Below are 16,681 nucleotides of genomic sequence, written 5' to 3' on the forward strand. Positions count from 1 at the left end.
TTCTTCTAGGATTTCCTCATGAGATCTCTTCAGAAATTTCTCTAGGTATTAGTCCCATAATTAAAACAGGATTCCTCCAGGTATACTTTCAAAAATTCTTCCAGGGATTCCTCCGGGAATTCCTCCAGGGATTCTACACGGCTTTCTCCAGGCACCAGGGATTCATCCAAGTTTTTTTTTCAGGGATTTATCCAGGAAGTCTTTCAGGGATTGCTCTGGGAACTCCAAAAGTGATTTCTTCAGAAATTCCTTTCAGGTTCTCTTCAAAAATTCATTCAGGAGTTCCTTCGGAAATTTCAGAAATCCTTTAAACATCTTTTCAGTGATGTACCCCAGAACTTCTCCCGGATTACCTGATGTTTTATTTTAATTATTTGAAGAATTGGCGGAGAAATTCCTCCAGCGAATAGTATTGGAAGATAATTTAAAAGCATACGAAAACCAGGAAACTCTAGATTAGTCTTCAAAAAAGTTCGTAATTTCCAAAAGATTTCAGCTATAATTTGTTATGGCTGTTTTAACAAAATTAAATTCAGAGCGAAATAATGCACGAGTAAATAAAAAATCCTAATCTTCCAGAAATTGGTCACGGTGATTTGTGTAGATCAGGCGAACTTTTTATAACGTATTGAACAAAATACAACAGTTTGACAGCTGAAGGATTAAATAATGCTTTAAGAATACAATGTTCTAAAATTGATTTTCATCGTGCTGCGTTTAGTTCAAAAGCTAGTAGGTACAAATATGCTAAGAGTGCTTGCAACCTCAAACCCCAGCCCCACCCCACCCCCCCAGACAGAAAAGCTGGCTACGCCCTTGCTTTCTATTACCCCTTCCCTTTCATCTTTAATTGTCTCAAACAATCCTCGGATATATGAAGGACATTTCAAATATTTTCAGATTTCCCTCAGTTTTTTTTTTACACGGGTTCCCGGATTAGAAAGGTATTTTTTACACGGTTTCTCAAATTAACCCTCTCATACCCAAATTTTTGATTTTGATCTAAATATCATTTTTCGTCATCTAAAATCGATTTAAACATGTTTTGGATGATGATTCTTTTTAATTCTCGATTTCGTGAATTTCAGTTTTTGATTTTTCTAATTTTTATTTTTGAACATCCCCCAACTTTTATATTTTTCCTGGAAGCCAATTTGGGGAACAGATTTTTTGAGATGAAAACATTTTGAGATTTTATGACTATTGTTAAAATATAATTATTTTAAATTTTTTTCACGGAAAATTTTATTTTCCGTGTAATTTTAAGGAAAATAATTTTAGAGTGTATTCAATTCCCTTAAACTATTAAACAAGGATAGAATGATTTGGGAAAAATTTAAAATATGTTTATTGTGGCGATTCAATACAAAATAAACAATGACTTCTAAAAGGTGACTAAAACATCAATTTTTCAATGATTTTTAAAAAATGTAAACACGCTTTAAAATACACCAAAGACCATTTTGAGATGTACAGAACAGTCCTAAATATCAGCCAAAAATATAAAAAATTTGATTTTCCACGAAACAAAAATTACAAAAATGCTCAAACTATACCCCGTCTAAAGGCGGGATTGGGTATTAGAGGGTTAACACGTTTTTTTAGATTAGGTAATAGAATATTATCCAGAAAAGAGAAATAAGAAAATATTTCTGAAAGATATAAACTTTGTTTTTAACTTATTCTCAAAGTGTAATTTAAACAGCTTATGCTTTTTGGATCAATACCGGCGCCGGCCAAGTCCTTACAGTCAGTTGGGAAGGGAAAGAAATGTTAGAGTGTGCTGGTTGTTGGACCGAGAGCACTCTGCGGCCCCAAAACCCGCATGGATAGGGTATTTATTTGTTGGTAGGGTAGAATGAGAGATCTAGGAGTCACCTTTTGGTCGGTGATGCGATCCATACAAAGTAGGAGGAAAGTGACGGGCCAGGACTGAACCCATAACCTTCTGCATACGAGTCAGAAGCGGTAGCCACTAGACCACCAAACCCGTCTGTGGCACTGCTTATTAAAAGTTAAGAGACAAAGTCAGCTCCCATTTGGGACTTAACAATAGAAAGTAGAAAAAAAGAAACTTGTGAGACTCTATCTATCATTTCAGTATTTATTTTTTTTTTGTTCAAAATTACGTGGCTTTTATTTTAATCATGTTCAGAATTTCCTAATTATGGGATTGCTTAAAATGAATAAAGTATGTACAACAAACTCTTACCGAGCTAACAAACAGAACAACTTATAATCTACATCCCAATATTCTCGGCACTGCTGGAAATACTCCGATAACCGCCGAACCTTTGCTCCTCCATTAGTCTTTTGTGCTTGAAGATCCGATAGATGTGGGTCGTCAGTCCAAACAGGCAGGTAAATATCACTGCAAATAAACAAACAAAACACCGATGAGCTCATTTGCATCCGTGCACTTTTGCTGATAAAAAGAAAGAAAACCGCGCGAAACACGAACCCATCTCCATGAGATTTTGCTTCCAGCGGTCCTTTGGCAGTGCGTTGTTGGGTGCATTCATTCTCAGCATCGTCTCAGACACAATGTAGCCCAAAAAGTCCAGCACGAGTAGCACTATGAACGGCATCAAATAGTGCTCGTTGACCTAGAAAGGAGGGAATTTAGTTAAATGCTAGGTCAGTTTAGAAGTTGAGGGTGTGGTTCGTTTCCGAAAGTTCTTGAAGCTTGTTTGATTGTTGTTTTGGATTTAGGTCACATTTAAACGGAAACCTCCGCTACTGAATTCAAATTCAATGATTTAGAACTGGATTATAATTTATTTATAAAGTTAAGATAATTTTTCATTTAGGTACCACTTCAGCGGCCTTAATACATATAACAATACATTGGGACCTCTTTTTATGGCATGGGCTGGGGTACATAAATAAAAAAAAGTGCATAAATTAAATCAGGGCTTCAATGAGGAAACTTAGTTCGCGAGAACAGGTCTTGCTCCTGGACAAGGAGGTTTCCAGAACACAAAAAAGGGGATGCTAAGGGGCTACATGGTCAATTCAAGTGGTTTTAAGGGCAATGCATGGGGTCTCAGGAGCCTTTAAAGGGCGTTTCAAGGCAGTTCAGAGAGTTCCATGGGGGTTTCAGGCATTCCAAGGAGTTTCAGGGCATTTCAAATTGATTTCGGGGATTTAAAGGACGTTCAATGTGATTATGGAAGTTTCAGAGGAGTTTCGAGGCATTTTAGGGGCACTTCAGAAAGTCTAAAAGGCTTGAGACCCTCTGAAAACCACCTAAAACCTTGGACCCTCTAAACGCCACTGGAACTCCCTAAACATCCATTAGACCCCCTCCAGGTACTCGTGAGACACTCTAAAATGCTCCTGAGATCTCCAGGTTTTCCCCTCAAACCCCATGAAACCCCCTAAAACGCTGCTGAGATCTTCTTGAAATGCCTCTGAAACCTCCTGGTACCCTCTGCAACCAGTTGGGGCCCATTTTTTTCAACGTCGGAACGACAGGAAAGATTCTGATTGATAGGTTACGCTCCTTTTTCAGTCAAAATCGGATCCCTTAACGAAGAAGTCAAGAAATGCTTCCGATATTGACTATGCATCAACAAGATGTGAAGTGTAATATGGTCCAAAGTGTTTGTTTTTCTTTGATTATATGCTTTTCCATTATTTGGAAGCAGTTAGGACTAGGAGATCTACTATGTCACCGTTATACCACACGAAAAGGTGGTCTACCCACACTACGGGCTCCATTAAGGCGAAACTGGATCCAATTCCTCACTTTTTGGTTTTTGATTTTTTATAAAATAACGAAGCAATATTTTCAAAATCGGTTTTCGTGCACATGTAGAGTATGGATCAAGGTATCTCCTGAATTTTTTTTCAGATGGAAAATGTTTTTAGTTTTTGCAGAAACCATTTTTGAACAAAATTTCACAAAAAAATGGTTTCTGTAAAAACGAAAAACTTTTTCGACCTGGGAAAAATTCAGGAGATACCTTGTTCTATACTCTACATGTGCACGAAAACCGATTTTGAAAATATTGCTTCGTTATTTTATGAAAAATCAAAAACCAAAATTATGAGGAAATGCTTTCAGTTTCGCCTTAAGATCGAGCATTATCTAAACCTCAGCACGGGTCGCCTGAAACCTGGGACCACGTATTTGGTGGACTTTTACTCCCGGAACAGTGGTCCATAGTATTCTAAGCCGGCAGCTACACGGACATTGGGACCCCCTCGAAATGCTCCTGAGATCCTTTCAAATTCCCTTAGAACCCCATGAGAACCCTAAAGCGCCCTTGAGGCTGCCTTGCCAATACGTATTTTATAAGTATTATATTAACACGTATTAGGGTATCTAATCATTAATCACAACAAAATTCATTGAGTTTTCCAAATTTTTCCAACGAGGAATTTAGAAAATCTATCATTCAATAATTCACTGAATTCTTCCAACCACAGTCTGAAATTATCGGAACAAAAACATTCAGGAGTATAATAAGTAATTGCACATACTATATGCCTGTTAAAGTCCTTACATAGTTTTGAAACTGGACTTGGATGTATAATCTCTGTGCTGGTGGTGTAGAGATTTTAAAATTTCGAAATTTTATCCAAGATTCTTTCTTAAATTTCTTCCAGGATTCTCGAGTTATATCGTAGTTCCTGCTTTAAATTCTTTCGCAGCTATTCACAGAATTCTTCCCGCGAGTTGTTCCTTGAATTAATAAAAGTTTGTTTTTCTTAAGGTTTGCCGAAGTATTCACGAAGATTTCACCAGAGTTCCTCCCAAAATTTCAGCAAGAGTTTTTCACGGGATCTCTGTTGTAGTGCCTTCTGGGATTTCCTCCAGATGTTTTTTTTTCCGATAGGCTCCAGAGTTTCTCGCTGGATTCAAAGTGCCTTCAGGAATTTGTCTTAGTGGGATAGTTTTACAACAGTTTTTCTCGTGATTTTTGCGAGATTTTTGTAGAAGCTTTTTCAGGTATTTCTTCCAGAGTTTTCCAATGTTTCGCTTATATTTAATCGCGGGATTTCTATTAGAGACTGTTATAGCTTCTTCTGCAATTTTCTTAATATTTTCTTCCCGGGATTCCACCCAGAGCTTGTTATCCAAATGTCCCAGTTTTTCTCAGGATTTCTTTCAAAGTTCCTCTCGAGATTTCTCTAAAAAGTCTTCACAGAGACACTCCGACGAAAAATCTCTGCAAAAACTCCGGTAGCAACTATTAAGGAGCATCCAAAATTTCGGGACAATTTTTGGTAGGAAACCCTGGAAGAGCTCTGGAAGTAATCCCGAGAAAATATGTAAATCAAATCTCAGGTGGCTCTCCGCATGAAATCCGACAAGCAACTACGAGGAAAAGCCTGGAAAAGGCTATGGAAGAAATCACAGAAGAACCTTATGAGATACATATGTCGGCAATAGTTCCTGCAGAAATCCCAGGTGTCTCTCCGGAACACGTCCATAAGAGAAAAAGTTAAATTCTAGAGTGAATAAAGAAAAAAAAATACTGTGAGAGATATTCCAAGACCAACACCGGATGAAATTTTCTGAAAGAAATCCCGGAAGAAACTCCAAGAGAAATTTCTTGTAACGCTTCAAAACAAATATGGCAAGGCTTTTGGAAATATCCCAGTTGAAACTCCAGTAAAAATCTGGAAGAAAGCTCTCGGAGTTTTTTGAAAAAAAAATACAGGAGAAACATCAGAAGAAATCCCAGGTAGAACTCCTGCAGAAAATTCATTAAAAACTCCCTAATAAATCATTGGAGGAGCTCTATTAGTAATTCCAGGATTAAGGATCCCGTAGCAACTCTTATGGGGATGTCTCAAGAACACCGAAAGAAATTGCGGCATATCTCAAGAGAAATCCGTAGAGAAACTCCAGCAGAAACTCCACGAAAACATTTGCGATGAATTCTCAGAGAAATTCTTGGAGGTTGGGGCAAAACGCAGGAGAATGTCTGAGAAAAATCTCACGAAGGAATCTATGATACATACCGGCAAAAGCTCTGAAAGAAATTTTGCAAGGAAATTACACAGGATCCTCGTGAAAAACTACAAGAGAAATTGGTCGGAATTCAGGAATCCTGGAAGATGTACAAAGAAGTGTTCGAATCTTGGAATTCAAAACAATCTATGGGAGGAATTCAAGAAAGAAATATCAAGAAAAATGGACTGATGAAATTCAAAAGGAATCTTGTGAGAAATTCTGGGAGGCATTCCAAGAGGTATTTCTAAACCATTTCAACAAAGAAACCTTGACGGAATGTCTGAAAAAAAAAATCTTGAAGTGGAGTTTTAGTGTTTTATTTTTTATTGAAGCAAAATTTTCCAGAGTGTTCAAGATATTCCCTGAGTAACACAAGGGTTTCCCTGTTAAATGAGGATTCCAGGTTTTCCCAGGTAGTAGACATCCTGATGAACATATACTGTATGTTATCGCTAAGAAATTCTCGTGGATCATTGAAATACCTCTTTTCAATTTTGAAACCTTTGTTTTAATACATGAAAACCATGTCAAAGAGACTTTTGATTTAACCTCTTGACAGCTGAATGAAACCCAGTACATATTTCGCCGTCCAGACCTTGAATGACAAAACTGAATTTAGTAGTTCTAGTAGTTTCGGCATAAAAAATATGAAGATTCTGATTTCATCCCAGTTTTGTTAATAGATTTAGAAAATGCTGTTGTTTTGATACTGCTTAAGACTCCAATTAAGGAGTTTTGCAATATTCAGCAGTTTTCAATCTTTACTGGTCACAGGCCACGCGAATTTCTAAAAATTTAAAACTGTTAGGATAACGTGATTTTTTTTTAAATTTCTTCGCCTTAGGGAGCAACTAAACAATGTAACAATGTTGCGATGCTCTGTGGTTCCCAATCTCAGCTCACGGGCCATATATTTTTTTACGAACCGCACGCTAGTTTAAAACAATAAAACGCATGATTGATTTTCAAACTAAGAATTAACTTATTCCAAAGTTATATTTGATTGTTTTCATTTAGAGTTTATCGATAAAAACAACCGATTACCATCATTTCATATAATGTCAAAAATTTCATTTGTTTCAACAAAATAACGACCATAAACATGGTCCAAAAGCAATCACACATCTATAAAATGCTTACCCCAACATCGCCACAACGAAGAAGGTGCAGCAAATCCATCACGCCAACTTCCAAGTGCAGCTTTGGTCGTGATGGATAACGCGCAGGTACTCACGACAGCATCCACAAAAAGTTGATCGATTTCGCCTTTTTTGTCTTTTTTAGTCGTTCTCCTCCCCATCCGCTTACCGACGATCTAAAAATAGATTTCCAAGCTGCCGCAGTGCTGCCGTCACCAACACAATCACATTTCGGGTTTGTTAGTGGCAAAAGTGCAGTCGTTTGAATCAATCCATTATTTCATGTTGAAAATACCATATCTCTGTTTGTTTTAACAAACTGTCAAAAATTTCGACAAATGAAAATATTTGTATTATCAAACAATAGAACAGTTCAGTTTAACCTAGAAATCAGTTTGTCGCTATAGTAAACTGAAAAATCGGTTCTGCGTGCGAAAGTGTTAATTAAGTTTCTGAGTTATGGCAGAAAAACGACCCGTGCAAAAAAAGAATCGGGTGTAATGCTAAAGCGTCTGCAAAATATATTATGTTTTGCCCCATATAAAAGCCCGAATTTGATTCATTATAATTCCAATCAAGACATTGGAAGGATCAATAAATTAGAGAGCATAGGTTTCTAATTAACAAATTGAGAGATGAATTTGTGAAAAAAAAATGCGTTCTGGCGGGGTTGATGCCTGTTCTGTGGCTGAGTTGGTTTAAGCGCCGGTCTATCGAATACGGAGTCGTGGGTTCGTATCCTACCAGAACGCGATTTTTTCATAAATTCATCTCTCAATTTGTCCATTAGCAACATTCTGTGCCTTCCAATTAACTACAAGTATTTTCGTATGTTCCAGCAAATCTGGTAAATGCCAGTAACGGGCAATATTCAACATTTTCTCATAACTTTACGAAATAATGATCAATTTTCATAATTTTTGGAGTAAAGACGCTTATTTAAAATTGCTTCGAATTGAGCACAAAAACTAAAAAAAAGAAACTCTTGCCCGACCTGACTCCAACCTTATTTGAGGTGTTACTAGGGATGGTTAAAGAAGTTTAGGCATTTAAAACTTTAATGAAACTTTATGTTCATTAATATTTTACACACATAGTAGGCAATAGTTTTAATTCTGAGACAGGGGTTCAGAATCATGCAACAACTCCAGGAAACGCCTGAAAGTTTTCAAAATATTCTTACTCTTTAAAAATTAAGAACTCAGAAAGATTGTGTGATTATAGTTGTGAAAAAACCGCGCTTTACATTTTCTACAAAAACAATAAATTTTCTGTGTTTTCATTCTCTTTTCCATCCGCTTTCCGAGTGTCATAATCACATAATCACATTCCGGCTTTGTTAGGGGTGATACACAAATTATGTCACGCAAAAATTGGCCATTTTCAACCCCCCACCCCTCCCCCCTATGTCACACTTTTTGTATGAGACCTTAATTTTTTTTGTATGGGTCGTCACGTTATGAAAAACCCCCCCTCCCCCCTAAAAGCGTGACGTAATTTATGCATGGCCCCTTAGTGGTAAAGGTGCAGTCATAATTTTATGTTGAACCAACCAAATCTCGGTTTGTTCCAACAAACTGTCAAAAATTTCGGCAAATGAAAATATTTGTTTTATCAAACAACGGAACAGTTCAGTTTAAACTAGAAATCAGTTCGTTGCTATAGTAAACTGAAAAATCGTTTGATTCTATCTAAAATTTAACCCGGGAGCGTTCGCGTCGTGTACTGAGTACACGCACCATGAAAAATGCACGCTTGTGGTATACAACGTGAACGTGGCGTCGCTGTAGGTAGTCGAAGACGCGATTGCTCGAGGGTTAATTGTGTTTACAATTTATTTCTCTGCGTGAACAAGGTGAAACCGACCAACTTTTTGTGGATGCTGTCTTAAGTACCTGCGCGTTATCCATGGATGTTTTTATCGATAATTTTTTTGTAAGGACAAAGAAATATAAATTTGAAATAAGAAAATTCTCAATTTGAAAATCAATCATGCGTTTTAACTATGTTTATAATCCACAATTATTAAACTTATGTAAAGCATGTCAATTTTTTAAACATAAGTTTTTCAAAATATTCTGCACTTAAATGTGAGTTTGTGATACACTGAATGAAAAAAAAATGTTTATCAAAAAAATGCGGAATCATAATCAAATTTCAAACCAGCAAATATCGTAATAGGCATCTGCAAATTATCAAAAAGAATTAGAAAATGAATTCAACAGAAACTTTATGACACATTCTACCATGACGTTACTGTTGGAGCTAGTCCACCATGGCCACGCAAGCCATAGCGAGGCTAGCTCCGTCGATGTCTGTTTCTAAATTACAATGAAAATAAAACGCTAGACATCTTCCATCAAACTAGACGGCTGCCGACTGATACCTCAATCTGCAACCGCCACACTCTTTATTCCATTCAGGTATATACAATTCAACATTTTTCTTCTAAACTTCATACCTCTGCCATCTCTCCAACAATTGTACCTACCAACAATACTGCAGCCATTCACGTACCTGAAGGTTCGACGCTACCCGAGCGTTCAACGCTACCTAACTTCCAACACTCCTCCTTAGCGTCGCAACCTTCGAAACCACGATCACCTCCTCCTGGCTCGAAGCTCCTCCTCACTCCAACGCTTGGCAAGTGGCCCAACTCCGACGCTTGCACCAGCTCCACACCAGGTCCGAGCTCCGACCAGGTCCATTTCCGAGCTCCACCTTCATGTTGTCTTCCGGATCACTCCTCCTGTCGCCAACCTCTTCATCCAGGTGCGACCACCGAGCTGCATCCGATCCAACTCACAACAATCCTCGAGCTCCGTCCGGTGACCAGCCAGCAGTCATCCAGTTGACCCGTATCGCCAACATTCCCATGGATCCTGTCCTCCGTTGCAGCCAATCCATCCGCCCAAGGATCCCGTGCGGCGACTCCGCGACTTATGCGGCCGATCCTTCTCCCGGTCGATACGTGCTGTGGAACACGCTCCTGGGCCCATAACCTGTTGGAGGCTAGTCCACCATGGCCACGCAGGCCATAGCGAGGCTAGCTCCGTCGATGCCTGTTTCTAAATTACAATGAAAATAGAACGCTAGACATCTTCCATCAAACTAGACGGCTGCCGACTGATACCTCAATCTGCAACCGCCACACTCTTTATTCCATTCAGGTATATACAATTCAACATTTTTCTCCTAAACTTCATACCTCTGCCATCTCTCCAACAATTGTACCTACCAACAATACTGCAGCCATTCACGTACCTGAAGGTTCGACGCTACCCGAGCGTTCAACGCTACCTAACTTCCAACAGTTACAACGTTTTGACGCATTCGTAGTCAGATTTTCCACTATGACTCATGAAAACGAGCATAAACCTCAAAATATTTTTCCATATTCGGATTCCTTGTAAAATTTCTGATATATTTGACCAGTTGAACATTTAGTTTACATTAGAAAAACGTGATCAAAATGCGTATTTGTAGCGTGACGTTACAACGCGCTAGAATCCGACCCTCTCTAACGCGCTACCAACATCTTAAAAAATCTGCTCGGATTTTTATGATATTCTAATTTTTTTTTCACCATTGAAATTTATTGGTTTGTTCTTCAATTCAATGGAGTAAAACATTTAAATTTCGGATTTGTTTTTGGATAGTCGACTTTTACATTTCGTGACGTTACAACGCCCGTTCAGTTTCAAATAGGGTTCTGCTCGCGTTGTAACGTCACGAAAATGCACATCATGTTAGAATCAGAATAATCAGCCAAATTTACCTGAATTTGTGAATATATTATTGCATTATCTTCACAGCTTCAAGGCGAACTTTATTCTATTGAAAACCCGTTTTGTGATAAATGGCTCGGAGGGTCAAGTTATTGCTATCAGTAGTATGAATACTCCTTCATGAAGGTTAATAGCACCGGCACCCATCTTCGCTTTAGTATCACCCATATTCTTCTAGTTTTGTTCCAAAGACTAGCGTGCTGAGATCCATTATTTTACACCGCCAGATATAAAAAAATTTCAGCATATAACTCATCACGCCGTCGAGATAAGACACATTCTACCGTGACATTACAACGTTTCTACGCATTCGTAGTCAGATTTTTCACTATAATTCATGAAAACGACTGTAAACCTTAAAATATTTTGTCATATCCAGATTTCTTGCAAAATTTCCTATATGTTTGACCTGTTTAACATAAAGTTTTCATTAGAAAAGCTTGTTTAAAATGCGTATTTGTAGCGTGACGTTACAACGCGCTAGAATTCGACCCCCTCTACCGCGTAACCAACATCCTGAAAAATTTGCTCGGATTTTTATTTTAAATTGAAAATGTCTCCCAACATTGAAATTTATCGGTTTGTTCTTCAATGTAGTTAAGTAAAACTTATACATTTCGGATTCGTTTTTGGATAATCGACTTTTACATTTCGTGACGTTACAACACCCGTTCAGTTTCAAACAGGGTTCTGCTCGCGTCACGAAAATGCACATCATTTTAGAATCAGAATAATCAGCCTAAATTGCCCGAATTTGTGAATATATTATTGCATTATTTTCACTGCTCCAAGAGCAACTTTATTCTATTGAAAATCCGTTCTGTGATAAATGGCTCGGAGGGCCATGTTATTGCTATCAGCAGTATGAAAACTCCTTCATGAAGGTTAATGGTGCCATCTCCGGCCTAGTACCACCCATATTCATCTAATTTTGTCCCAAAGACTAAACATTAGAATAACTAGCCACAGAAGTCCAATGTCGCGACTGTTCGTGAGACTAACATCTAGTTTGCCACGTCCTTACGGCGTCACTAGCGGTACTAGAAATGTCAAATAAATATTGTTTACCAAAACAAAAGATCCTTTACAAGATGGACACTTAAAAATAGTAATTTATTACAATTAAGGTTGTTCAAATAATTAAATAGGGAAAGTGACTACAGCGCCATTGGAGTTCTAGTGTATTTCTATTGACTAAACCGTTGATATTCATTACTTCGCACCGCCAGATATTTAGATTTTGCAGCATATAACTAAACACGGCGTCGAAATAAACATTTCTTCAATAATTTATGCAATGTCATTGATTCAATTAAAAATGCTTTAAGATGTGCGAGCAGTTATTGAACCAAAGACATACCCGAGGACCTGCATACCACTTAGGGGCATCAATTTCTGTGATTCCAGAGACAAATAGACCTTATTCCGACAAAAAAATCCATCCCTAGGGGCGGGACAGCTCTAATATAAATTAGCGATATTAGCAGTATTAGGAAATATTAATCCCAAAGCCGAACCTTATTCGAACAAAGTAAGCCACGCTGATTGGACTGAATTGATATGGAATGACAGCAAAAGAAAAAAAACTGATCATTATGCTGTTATCCCACTAATGTGTATAAATTAGTATTTCAGAAATATTAAACCGTAATCGATAAAAAATCGCTCCAATAACGAATTTCTCACATCAAACGCAAACTTCGGATTTACGCACATCGCTGGCGGACATGATCACTAAAATGCAGTGATCACAGTAATAGTATCCGTACATACGTTTATTACACAAAGTTTATCCGTAATCCATGTAATTAAACCGTTCTATCCGAAGATCTTGGATCTGATACCATACCGAGGCCACACCACTGGAGAATATAAGTTACAAAATATTCAATTACTCTGACTCAACAGTTTGGAACTAGCAGTGCCAGTGGTATCCCAGCTCAAAACAACTCACAAAAAACCACTGAACTGATCTAAATGAAAATGAAAATCGTACTGTCTTACGCTCCATGTTATATTTATTGAACATCCTAGTATGCATCCAACAGTAAAATATGTTCGTTCATCCTAATTTGTTCAGGAGCCACATATGAGTTGATTTCATATGAAAGCACATCCCTTGCTTTCGGAAGACCACTACCCCGACGATGTAGGTTGAAGCTCAAATGGTTGTCACAGCTAAAATAATGAAAAAGGAATTATTTAAATTTTTCAATAGAACAAATTGTAGAAAATACACAGACAACTTATATTTTCACTTCGCGTCTTCGTGACAGTTGGTTATTGCATGAAAAGTCATGACATACTAACCAAAAAACGGTTCGGTGAACGATGAAGATTAGGACATTAATATTTATTAGACGGTATTAGAGTCGGTATTAGAAGCTGTCCCGCCCATCCATCCTATATATGTCCGAGTCATAATTACTTATAGAGTTAGTGTCTTTGGCAAAGTTGTTTGATAAGTCAAAAACTTACAGCTGATTTACTATTGGATGTGAGACTCTGACACACTGGGCGACGCTAATTAAAAGTTTATAGTAGTTTACAAACGATTAGAATTTATCAAAAAGTTTTCAACAAATTTTGACTAGTTGAGAAACTATTTTTTGGCAAAATTTTTTGGCACTTTATAATAATATTTTTTGAATAAATATAAAGTGCATGATTTTTCAAAATTTCAGCTACCACTAGTCAGATAGAAACTTGAACCAAACGGCTTTTAAACTGAAAATTCTTGACAAGATAAACAACTTTTCCAAAGACATCAAAATTCTAAAAGTCTAAAGTCTAAGTAATTCGAGTCCTGAGATATATGAGTTTCAATTTCGTAGGTGTTACGTCTGTTTGTCGGTGATTCTTGTTATATCAAAAATAGATGTAACACTGACGTAATATCCATCCCATATATTTCAAGACCCTAACTATTTAGACAGTTGGTGTCCTCGACAAAATTGTTTGGCTGGTCGAGAACTTTCAATTAATGGGCCGTATGATTTCAAATCCTTCCACTAGGAGGCGCTAGAGGGCATACACATTTTTAGTTTTACTTATCTCAGGATCGTGATTAATTGGAGAGATGATTGCTTCATTAAAGTTGTTTGGTAGATCAAGGACTTTCAGTTCAATAGCCGTATGGTATTAATTTCTGCAACACAGTGGTGGTAGTTGCAAATTTTCAAAAGCCAATTTTATTAATTACCCAAAACACATTCAACATGCCGAAACTTTTTATAAAATATATCCAAAATTCTCAAATTTTGACTGATAGTTCCTCCTTTTTGTTATCTGTATTTCCTACAAATTTGGACTTGATTGATTAGCTCTACACAACGATGGAGCGCTTTAAGCAGAATCATATTTTTAACTGTTGTTTTATTAACTCTTATATCTTAGGAATAAGTGAATCAAATCAAATTAAATTTCGAAAGTTAAGAATTATATATTGATCTTTGATGACTATTTGATTTGAATACAATATGTCCAAAATTAAAAAAGTTCCAGCTTGTAGAATACTTTTCAAGAAATTCTAATCCATTTCCTGCTTTTGCAAAATGGAAACTAACGTCTTCTACTGGCAAAATTTCGCATCTATTGGTAAACCAACAGCAAGTCCTTTACTTACCAAACAACTTTGCCGAAGAAATCGTATTTCTATGTAATAGGGGTCCTGAGATGTATGAAATTTAAAATTTGTAAGTTCTCTAGCGCCGCCTGTTGTTGGAACTTTAAATCCAACTATCCATCAACTGTAAGTCTTTGACCAACTTAATAACTTTGTAATTTCGTCAATGTTTCGTCTGTTGGCCACTGATATCACAGAAATTTTCGGTTTGAGTGGTATTTGATTACAATTAAAAAAATTACAATATCACAGTACAATTACATCGTAGATTTTGGCCAAACACCATCTCCCCCGTCCTTCAAAAGTCTACGTAGTTTATGAACGGGCAATGGTACACAATTTATAAACGATATCTTGAAAAAGAGCTCATACACAACGAGAACGAAACTGTTTTGAATATAGAACTACGTTTGTCCAATTCAGAAGCCGTCCAACCCAGAAAGTTTTGGTCTTTTCCACAGAACTTCAACCAGGTGAAACTCAGGCTTCCGTGAACCGATTTTCTTTCTTTTAGTCTCATTTGAAAGATCTTTTCGAGTACAAAGAGTATACAACATTTCATATTTGTAACGTTTTCCGTATTTCAATAAAATTTAAAAATGTAGATTTTTCGTGACGTTACAACGCAATAAAAACCCATACTATGATCAGCCATATTTCAGAGTTGTAAAGTCTTCCGATTAAAAATCTTTTTATGCTAAAAAATCTACATACATTTATCTACAAATGATGGAAGACTTTTGAAAAATCAGTGTGTTGGTGTTTAAAATACGACAGTTTGGATGAAAAGTGTGCCTAAATGACTTAAAATCACGATTTTCTTGATAATCTTAATCGTCGTTCAATTTATATTTATCGTCATACTAATATCCTGTCGAACACATTTTTGGATGGCAAAATTAATGTAGAATGTGATAAAAATGTCAAATATGCCATAACTCAACTTTGAAAAATTGGAATTGATGATACGGGGCCCGTAGAATGTGTCTTATACATCCGTTGGACTCCTTACTACAACCTACAATCAGCGACGGAGGTCATCGAAGATTTTGACATGAATAATCTTTCAAAAAAATTTAAACTCTTGTGAAAACTCCACTAAATATCCACTGAGAGATTTGCTAGATTTTCATAAAAGAATATTTAGAAATTCTTGAAAAAATTAAAAAACAAACAGCGATCAGAAATCAACTGGAACTTATGCCAGAAATCAACGGATCTTGGCAAGAAAATTCATATCGTGCCATGTCTTTAAAGATCTGATACACAAATAATCCACATTCAGACATTCATAATGATCTGTCAAGGATCCCACCAGAAATTCTAAAAAAAAATCCCATCGTGAACTCACCAAGAATTATATCGAGGATCCATTAGGAATTTGTGATAATCGAAGGAATTGCTCCATTTTTTTATCATTCAATTTGTGAGGGTTTCAAGAACAAATAATCCACACAGTTCTTGCTGCAAAATACGAAGAAATTTAGAAAAAAGGTTTTTCTTTACCGAGATTTATTTTTTTTAAGATTTGATTCAAACCGTTTCGAGAACTTTCTAAAAATATATCACACCATAGTCACTTCATTTATTTTCCACAAACGTACTTTGTAAAGACCGACTAGATAGAACCCAACAACGGTCACGCCAATCAATATCAGTATCGTATCAACCATAGCGTACCGATAATAGGCTTTCACTAGAATTACGGTAAAAAAACGTCGGGTTATTGCATTTTCTGGATACGCCATCAGAGTAGTTCAGTGGATTAAACGCGTAATTTTTTTATGAAACTTTGTCATAATGTTGCACCAAGTTCCATCTGAACCTTCTCCACCGAGGTCATCATTCTCATACTCACAGCTGTCCGGAACGTCCTTGAAGTCGTTGAACTTCACCATCAGATAGATGGACGCCGACAGCGAGGCCATCATGGCCCACAGACTGACCACACCCACAATCACACCGTACAACCGAGGACTCAGAAGGCACCCCAGAAAAGAATACTCGCGTTTGGTGGAAGGCATTTTTCTCTTGTTTCTTTTTTTCGAAGCTGAGCACTTCCTATGCCCTAGAGCATCACTGTACTACTGAGAACAAATCGAGGGGAATGTATTCTAGCTGGCTGTAATCGCGGCTTCCCAGGCAACAGTCAGTGTCTTAC

At 37.1% G+C, this 16,681-nt stretch overlaps 2 protein-coding genes across 5 annotated transcripts in view; one reads left to right on the plus strand and one right to left on the minus strand.

Annotated features, from left to right (window-relative positions):
• The window catches only part of LOC109418956 (mediator of RNA polymerase II transcription subunit 15), a 566,077-nt gene that overhangs the window by 486,057 nt on the left and 63,339 nt on the right, over positions 1–16,681 (plus strand). The gene's annotated exons all lie outside the window — the stretch shown is intronic.
• LOC109397721 (uncharacterized) lies at positions 2,099–16,681 on the minus strand. Its single transcript, XM_019670038.3, has 4 exons — positions 16,379–16,681; positions 16,125–16,216; positions 2,462–2,606; positions 2,099–2,371 (listed from the first exon to the last, which is right to left on the minus strand). Exons 1-4 carry the CDS (start codon positions 16,542–16,544, stop codon positions 2,241–2,243), a joined length of 534 nt encoding a protein of 177 aa, XP_019525583.2. The 5' UTR covers positions 16,545–16,681; the 3' UTR covers positions 2,099–2,240.

Source organism: Aedes albopictus, chromosome 2 (assembly GCF_035046485.1).
Source record: "Aedes albopictus strain Foshan chromosome 2, AalbF5, whole genome shotgun sequence".
Taxonomy (NCBI): domain Eukaryota; kingdom Metazoa; phylum Arthropoda; class Insecta; order Diptera; family Culicidae; genus Aedes; species Aedes albopictus.

Coding starts and splice junctions, on each gene's coding strand:
- LOC109397721 (XM_019670038.3), bottom strand. CDS start 16,544: ATGCCTTCCACCAAACGCGAGTATTCTTTTCTGGGGTGCCTTCTGAGT. Junction 16,217..16,378: donor CAAGGACGTTCCGGACAGCT/GTGAGTATGAGA, acceptor CCGTAATTCTAG/TGAAAGCCTATTATCGGTAC. Junction 2,607..16,124: donor ATCTAGTCGGTCTTTACAAA/GTACGTTTGTGG, acceptor CCTCCTTTCTAG/GTCAACGAGCACTATTTGAT.